The sequence below is a fragment of the Chaetura pelagica genome, unplaced genomic scaffold (genome assembly GCF_000747805.2).
Source record: "Chaetura pelagica isolate M959 unplaced genomic scaffold, ChaPel_1.0 scaffold552, whole genome shotgun sequence".
Taxonomy (NCBI): Eukaryota; Metazoa; Chordata; class Aves; order Apodiformes; family Apodidae; genus Chaetura; species Chaetura pelagica.
Genome location: NW_009952361.1, coordinates 138,473 through 147,869, shown reverse-complemented (window position 1 = coordinate 147,869; position 9,397 = coordinate 138,473). Strand labels below are relative to the sequence as shown.

Below are 9,397 nucleotides of genomic sequence, written 5' to 3'. Positions count from 1 at the left end.
CCCTGGCTCTGCCAAGCTGAAGATGCTGCCCAGAAGTCACAGTGGAGGCTCAGAAAATCACCCTTTAACATCTAAACTCAGAATTGTAAGCCTTTAGAAACTCAGCTGATAAGAGATGATAACTATTTTCCACCTCTCCAAAGGATAAAGAGTTCCAATCGCAGCTCCTCAGAGTCCTTCCAAGAACGTCTCACTCACCAGATCTATATTTTGCATGATGTCCTGGAAGGAAGGATGAGTCCGAAACTGCTCAAACAGATCCCGCTTGTAGAGCAGCGCGTAGACCAGGTTGGGGTTGTGGTGAAGAGAGTTGGCCAAGCAGGAGTTGATGATCTCCAACATCATGCGGATGACTTCCTCAATCACATTCAGGTCTTGTGCCTTTAAGAGAGAAATTCAACATGAGTGTGCCCTTCTCTGTCCTAAAATACATGAGGTAATAAGGAAAGCACATAGGTAATTATTACTAATGGAGCTATTAGCTGGTTGACATCTCAAGCATGTCTGGATCTGGGAAGAGAGGTGTTTCCTCTTGTAAGAACCAACATTTTCCCCAAAATTCCAAGCAATCAGCCTCATAGCTTGATTCTCTCAACAGGAACCATGTTCTCGAGCCAGAAAGCATTAACAGATTGTAATCAGCCATTTTCATTAAGGGTTGAAATAAACTTTTGTCTTTTTGCATGTTCTGGAGCCAGAAAGCATTAACAGATTGTAATCAGCCATTTTCATTAAGGGTTGAAATAAACTTTTGTCTTTTTGACCCTTCTTCCACCAAGTAAAAGCACTTCAGGACACATTTAGTTTAAATACATTTTCTGTTCAAGTCCCTGCTTGGGGAGAAGGGATGGAGAGAGGAAAAAAAGTATCAGGAGAATGGAAAGCTGCTGGTGAAAAAGAAAAGCAAAGACGGGAGAAGAAAAACTGACTGGGATGAAAACCCACCACAGCTTCAACATCTGCCACCATTCTACACACCTTGACCTTGGCTTTTTTCCATCTGTATTTTTTTTTTTTTGCATTGAATAAGACTTGTAATAAACGGAAGATAGAAAAAAAGAAACCTCCTCTTGTAGTGTGCTAAGCCTTAATGCTCAAGATAAACCTGTGGAGCTTTCCACCTTGTCAGTGCCTTTGACAAAACACTCCTGATGATTTTGAAATTCCAGCCCTGCCAGCTTTCTGGATTCCTCTCCTTGGGCTGCATGTCAGGACATGCCTGACAGGGATGTTCAGCCTGGAGAGTTGCCTGTCCTGCCTTGGGATAGGGAAAAAAAGGCAAATCCCTGAATCATGGAATGGTTTGGGTTGGAATGGAACTTAAACATCACCTAGCCCCAACCCCCTGCACGGGCAGGGGAAGATGGGAGATTGAGATGAGATGATTGGGAAGAAATTCTTTGGTGTGAGGGTGGTGAGAGCCTGGCCCAGGTTGCCCAGAGAAGCTGTGGCTGCCCCATCCCTGGCAGTGTTGAAGGGCAGGTTGGATGGGGCTTGGAGCAGCCTGGGCTGGTGGGAGGTGTCCCTGCCCATGCAGGGGGGTTGGATCTAGACGATTTTCAAGGTCCCTTTCAACCCAAACCAGTCCATGGCTCTATGAAATCATGCCTAGAAAGGAGAAGGGAACGGAGGCACTAACGTAATTGTAGGAAACCACCTCATTGCTCCTTCCCAGGATTAAATGGGGCAGTTTTTTGTAAAGATTTCCTTTTTGAACACAAAAAGACAGATGCCTGGTCTCCTTTTGCACAAGGACCATCCAGACAATGAGAGCTAAATGAGATCCAAGTACAGTTCTGTGTAGTCTGGGATCCCTTTTCTTCAAAAGACAAAGGAACAATGAAGTGATAATGCCAGAGAAAAGGGAACGGGGAGCAAGCTGACAAGATGCAGAGGAAAACAGGACGAGCAGAAGAATGAGAACATTATCTGGAGAAGAATAATTTGAGTTAAACACACAGCCAAGGCAAACTCTGGGCAGAGTTGGATGTTCCCATCTCTTGGCTATCTTGGAATACTGATGCTTTTCTTACTGTGCTATAATTAATAATTACCATGACATCCTGCTGGGTGAAGACTCCCAGAGTATTCAAGCATTACGGCTGGAAAGACACTGTGTAAAAACAGTTGAGAAATAAATGCCTTACAAAATATTAGAGAAGTCAAGCAGTCTGAACACCAAACCCTGGGCATGTGCTCCCAGTTTGGTTCCTTACAGAGATACTTGCTGAATCATTGTCAGTGGAGGATGCAAGATCTCAAAACCTGCTTCATTTATGATGCCCATCCTCTGTTTTGTCCCTGGAACTTTTGGAGGACTCATCGATTTAATTGGACATGAAATTAATGTTAATTTTTATAATAATAAAGAAGTGGTGAAGTGAATTATATTATGAAGGAAAACAGATCTTCAGCTTCTATTTCTTAACAGAAAAAGGGAGGCATCTCCATGTGTCCTTCAGGTTAACTTGGACTGACCATTTCAGGGCTTCTACTGTCTAATAAAAACTATTCTGTCCAGTGTCTCACCACCCTGACAGCAAAGAATTCCCTCCTAATACCCAATTTAAATTCCCCCTCTTTAATACAACTTTAAAAAACATATTTCCATAGAATCAGAGAATCCTTTTAGTTGGAAATGACCTCTTAAGATCACCCCGTGCAACCAGTCCCCCAGCCCTGCCCAGGCCACCCCTGCCCCATGTCCCTCAGCACCACATCTACACGGCTTGGAAACCCCTCCAGGGATGGGGACTCCAGCCCTGCCCTGGGCAGCCTGGGCCAGGGCCTGACAACCCTGGCCAGCAAGAAATGCTGCCCAACATCCCAGCTCAGCCTCCCCTGGCACCACTGCAGCCCATTTCCTCTTGTCCCATCCCTTGTTCCTGGGGAGCAGAGCCCGACCCCCCTGGCTCCAACCTCCTCTCAGGCAGCTGCAGAGCCAGAAGGTCTCCCCTCAGCCTCCTTTGCTCCAGCCTGGACACCCCCAGCTCCCTCAGCTGCTCCTCCTCACACTTGTGCTCCAGACCCTGCCCCAGCTCCCTTGCCCTTCTCTGGACACGCTCCAGCCCCTCCAGGTCCTTCTTGTCCTGAGGGGCCCAGATCTGCACCTCCATTTAGAGTCATCCACAGTCCAAAGCAACAAATATCTGTAAGTCTAACCATGTTACATTTAAAAGTCAGAGATCTAACAGTGCACTTTTTCCTTCATGGTGGGTTCCATAGGAATGATACTATGCAGTATTATGACAATCAATGTACACATCCAGGACACAACTGCCTTCTAAAAAAATCCCACTTCTCACTCTGCTTTCCCAGCACAGCAATTTTCCAGCCAACCGGTATTTTCTGCCAAATAACTGCAAGAGGTTTCTGCCTGTTGAAATGGCACAAGGACAAATGCTGTCGAAAAGGCAGTTAAACACTTGGCACAATCTGAGCAGGAAGAAACTTATCTGCTTAAAAAAACCCAAACCCAGGCAGGGATGGGGAATGCAACAGGCTGTAACCACACAGGCTAAATAGGGGACAAAACCAACAATCAGGAAAGCCACAGTGTAAAGTCTTCATGCAAAAAATCCTGAGGAAATGAAGTGAACACAAAAAAACTATATGATATAGCAAAAAAAATATATGATGGAAATGCAGGCTGACAAAAACCCACAGAATCATAGAACAGTGAAAATTGGAAGGGATCTTAAAGCTCATCAGGTTCCAACCCCCCTGCATGGGCAGGGACACCTCCCACCAGCATAGGTTGCTCCAAGCCCCATCCATCCTGTCCTTCAACACTTCCACCCTCACCTCACCCTGAATTCAAAGAAGCAAAATCATCTCTTGACTTTCTACTTCCCCTGTTGGCTCTGAGTGTCCCTACAAGGTCATTTGCTCCTCTGGCCAGACCAGGCCTCCTTTCCCAGCCAGGCAGGCTGGAGGAAGAGTCAGAGGAAGGTGCATCAAGCACAGGGATGGCATTTTACATCATGTTTCTGTTCCTGTATTCATGTAGAATCCATGGAATCATCCTGGTTGGAAGGGACCTTGAAAATCAAGTCCAACCATAACCTAAATCCCTCTACCATAACCTAATTTACCTGCTCAGTGCTTAAATCATGTTGCTAAGCACTATATCTCTATATGGGGACAACCCATCCTCTGACCTGAGGCTGAAGGCAACCCCATGGATGAGGAAACAGAGGAACAGTGACGGTGGAGGTTGCTCTTCTTCATTCTGAGCCCTTATCCATGATGCCTCATTGCAATTCTTCACCTGTAACATTTTCAGTGAGACCCACCCATTCAATATAATCTGCAAACATAACAATTTGTAATTGCCAACTACTTCCTTCATGAGCAGATCTGACTTTAAAGGCAATTTTGTCAACAATGGGAAAACAAAACGACACACTTAACACCTCTCAAAAAGTCAAACAGTGCTGAATTAACCCCAAACCAGACAAATCCTGCCATTCTTCTTTTTACCAAGGAGAAAGGAAGAGGAAAAATGGGGTAACCTGATACAGATCTGCTCCATCCACAAAAAGCAGAGATGAATGGACAGCTTTGGTTCATTTCCCATCACATGATTTTCAACTAATTTATGCACACTAAGGAATATTTCAAATAATTACGGTTTTCAATACTGAACAGTTACCAATTCCATGCCTGCCTGTAACTCAGCTATTAGAAACTCCAAGGTGATGGACTCTGGCTTGTGGAGACAAGTCTGCTCTCCAGGGAATTCCACCTTGAGAAGATGACTTTACAGCATCCAGTTATAATGATGCAAACTTCCCTTTCCTCTTTCCGGGGAATTTCTACTTTCAAATAATTTACTTTCTTTTTAGAACCTTTAAGAGAAGCATATGTATCTTGTTTGTATTCACTTTGGGAAGCTTCCAAGAGAGCTGTCTGAATTTCCTGCATTTTCAGCAGAAAATCAAGACCTTCAACAAAACAAACTAGGTCTGCCAAAGGAGTGGAAGAGAGGAGGGGCAAGAAAGAAGCACCCAAGAAAGCTGCTCTTACATTCAATGAACTTCAAATCCAACCTTTGGAGACACAAACGTTCTCTTCATCTATTTTATTGGCATATCCTCTCTGGCTGGTGTTTTTCAAACCCAGATAACTTTTGGTTGGATGGTTGAATTGTGGGAAGTAGGTATTAAGTGAAAAATTGCCATGCTCACATTGGATATCACCTCCAAAACTAAGCCCAGCAACTTAATCACTGCTCAGAAATGAAAGCAGAGCTGTCACACCTGAGCAAAGTTTGTTGCGAGACACTTTGCTAAATAAAATTGCCATGCTGACCCTCACTGTTGTTGGTTTGAAATAAACAGTTCAGCTGGAAGGGCAGCTTCTCATTCATGTCTCACCATTTTGTTTGGTTTTGTCTAGGAAAGTCCAACCACTGACCCAGCACTGCCACAGCCACTTTTGGGGTTTAGACCCAGATGGCAACAAAGCATCAGTGGCTGATTGAAATCATGGAATGGTGAAGGTTGGAAGGGACTTTAAAGACCATCCAGTTCCAACCCCCCTGCATGAGCAGGGACACCTCCCACCAGCCCAGGTTGCTCCAAGCCCCATCCAACCTGCCCTTCAACACTGCCAGGGATGGGGCAGCCACATCAATGTTTATACTAAGAAAATGAAAGTTTAAACTGTGAGTTTGTATTTTTATCAAATCAATTTCAAGGGAAGAACTGATAAAGAATTCAGACAGACCTGCAGAATTTGAACACCACTCAGCACAAAAGCTTGCTTTAGATTTGGGTTAGCTTGGTTATTTCAGTCTGTTCTGAAATGGCTATTTTGTTAATGCTACAAAAATAGGGGGATTAGGTAGGAGGAATATTCTTTAAACTAAAATATAATTCATCTGAAGGAGGAGATGAGCAAGATGTAGAAAATGTATTTATAGGCCTCTGGCTCAATCCTGGAGTAGAAACAGGCACAGCCAAGAATAACCTGATATTGCAAATGTCACTTCTGCTTATGAGCCACCCATTCAGAGCAACCAAAAAGCAGATAATTTAGTGCAAAACCAGGCAATTCTCCTATGTGAATCATGGCATGGGTTGGGTTGGAAGAGGTCTTATAGATCATCTAAATCCAACCCCCCCTAGGTGATCTTCAGAACCTGGATGAGAGGACACAATGCACTTTCAGCAAATTTGGTGATGATACAAAGTTCTCCATGGGAGAACCATGTGCCCCTGTGGCCAAGAAGGCCAATGGTATCTTGGGGTGCATTAAGATCAGTGTGTCCAGCAGATCAAGGGAGGTTTTCCTCCCCTTCTACTTGGCCCTGGTGAGACCTAACTTGGAGTGTTGTGTCCAGTTCTGGGCTCCCCAGTTCCAGAGGAACAGGGATCTACTTGAGAGAGTCCAGCACAGGCCATGAAGATGATGAGGGGACTGGAGCATCTGCCCCATGAGGAAAGGCTGAGAGAGCTGGGGCTGTTCAGCCTGAGGGTGACAGAGCCCTGGGACAGGCTGCCTAGGGAGGTTGTGGAGTCTCCATCCCTGGAGACATTCCAAACCCACCTGGACACATTCCTGTGGGATCTGCTCTAGGGGATCCTGCCCTGGCAGGGGGTTGGACTGGATGATCTTCAGAGGTCCCTTCCAACCCTGACCACTCTGATGCTGTGCAACTTCAATTTCTAGAATCCACATACCAAACAAAACTTATCACAATATTCTATTGCTTTACTATATTTTATCTTCATGAAGCAACATTGTATAATACCATTTTATCACAGCAGACGACTAAAGGATCTAAAAATTCACACAAATTCAGTTTTTTTTTAGCCTACTAACAATGCAGAGCTGATGCAATCCAAAAATCTTACCAAGATACTTAATGACATGAAAAAAAATGGAAGAAAATCTAGGGAAAAACAGAGCATGGAAGAGATGCAGGCAGTGTTTGGGGTGAAAAGCTGTTGGCTCCTGAGTTTTGAAGCAACATGATGAGAAAAGAACCTGCCTCAGTGTGCTTGTTCCCCTCCCAATGTTTGTCAAATAGGGACATATCTCAATTAGGAATCTTGATTTAATTGGCTACAAATTTCCCATCCTGCCAATGGGGTTTTCAATGCTAAAGCTGAACAACTCCTACACATTCGGGATGTTCACAGCAGTGACTACCAAGTAGAATTTTAACAGCCTACCAGCTTAATGAAGTGTGATTGTATCACACTAACTCTATTATGGTTTATTTAGGGGTTAATTTCATTTCTTCCCAGTTCTTCAGGATGACACACACTGATAGGAAAACTGGCTGGTGGCAGATTTCTGCATTAAACCAGTTCTTTAGAGAATTAAAAAAACAGAGCTGCAGTGAATCTAATGTAGTATTAGATGTATAAGCTGAGAACATATTGTAGGACCCCAAAACATAAATTTATTTACTGATCAAATAGCATTGACTTTGACAGTAAATCAAGAATTTCTTTTCTACATGCTGGATAGGCTAAAAAATCCAACTTCTTTGCACAGCAGCCTGTCTAAAAATGTATCTTCAGCACAAGATCATAGAATTCCAGATGGGTTTGTGTTGGAAAGGGCCTTCAAGATCATCCAGTCCCAACCCCCCTGCATGGGCAGGGACACCTCCCACCAGCCCAGGCTGCTCCAAGCCCCATCCAACCTGCCCTTCAACACTGCCAGGGATGGGGCAGCCACAGCTTCCCTGGGCAACCTGGGCCAGGCTCTCACCACCCTCACACCAAAGAATTCCCTCCTCATGTCTCACTTAAACCTCCCCTCTTCCAGTTTTAAACCATCACTCCATGTCCTCTCACTACACACCCTTGTAAAAAGTCCCTCCTGAGATCCCATAGCCTGATGTGAAAATACCAAACTAACACATGAAAAACCTGTTTAGTGGCACGAAAGGGACAGAAAACCTCCTTGTCATGGTAGAAAAATGTCATTGATAAAATATTTTCATCTCCAGCTGATAATATGACATATTTTTGGAATATTAATTTTGCTTTAGTTGTTTAGCAAACTAAAGTGCAGGTACTGAAAATAAGGCTGAGTCGAGTCTTTGGGGTCTATCATCTTTCACCCTGGAATGTAACTGAATCCAGAGAAATGTAGAGATTTTAGATTTATTTATATTTAAAAGGCAGCTAATTCTGCAGATGATAAGACTTTTTTTACCTACTCTTTAGCAAGCCCAAGTTTCTCAGATCTGAAGCCTTTGCTTACAAAAGACCATTTCTTCCTAGTAAATGAATCAGGGGAACCTTTTAACATCTGCCCATGTACAGGAGGGAGATTAGGTTGGTTCTCCGCTAAACTAAAAAAGAACTATTTATGAAACCTTGCAGCTTTGAATATAATCAACTGTAATAACAAGATACAAGTTACCCCCCAAAATGTCTTTTTTTTGTAATACTGCTTTTTAGTAACCCTCCTAATGGCTGAATTAGAAGGACCCCAACTGAAATAATTCACCCCACATAAAACAAACACTGCTTTTTCTTCTTAGCTTTGTTTTACAAGCTCCATCATTTCCAGATGATGCTTGAGGGGCTGAGGAGTTTCAAGAATTAGATGCTTAAATAGACAGCTGGTTTCTATTTAGCATAGAAATCAAGGATAAACTAAACAAGAACCTAAATATTGAACTTAGTTTAGCCCATTAAGGAGCACAAACTGAGAAGGCAAAGAAAAAAAAAGATACAGACATCTCATCCAAATGCAAAGTTTCATTCTCGTTATTAAGATGAGAGGAAAAATCATTGACATGGATGGAGCTCCAAGGCTTCATGTAACACCAGCTCCACACAGCAGGTAGGATTTAACAAGATTGGAAAGGAGCCAGAAGAGTCAGGTTGGATTGGGAATTGTACCAGTACCATGAGGCTCTGCTACTGCAGACATTACAACCACAGAATCATAAAATCATGGAATGGTCTGGGTTGGAAGGGACCTTAAAGCTCAGCAGGTTCCAACCCCCCTGCATGGGCAGGGACACCTCCCACCAGCCCAGGCTGCTCCAAGTCCCATCCAACCTGCCCTTCAACACCCCCAGGGATGGGGCAGCCACAGCTTCTCTGGGCAACCTGGGCCAGGCTCTCACCACCCTCGTGGTGAAGAATTCCTTCCAAATGTCTAACCTAAAGCTCCCCTTTTTCAGTTTGCTTTCTCCCTTGTCCTATTAGTGCCCTCTCTGGTGAAAAAATATAGACAGAAGAATGTCTATAAATACAGAAATCATAGAATAATTTTGGTTGGAAAAGACCTTTAAGATCATCAAGTCCAACTGTTTCCCCAGCACTGTCAAGGCCACCACTAACCCATGGCCCTCAAGCCCTCCAGGGATGCTATATCTATCCATAACTCACTGCATTCCTATCCTGTCTATTTTTCCCTT

The 9,397-nt window shown here is 43.8% G+C and overlaps 1 protein-coding gene across 1 annotated transcript in view; it reads right to left on the bottom strand.

Moving 5' to 3' along the window:
* DYM (dymeclin) overlaps positions 1-9,397 on the bottom strand; it is a 161,965-nt gene that overhangs the window by 34,517 nt on the left and 118,051 nt on the right. The window contains exon 14 of the mRNA XM_010007892.1: positions 199-381. Coding sequence (XP_010006194.1) covers positions 199-381 — 183 coding nt within the window. The remainder of the gene's footprint in view (positions 1-198; positions 382-9,397) is intronic.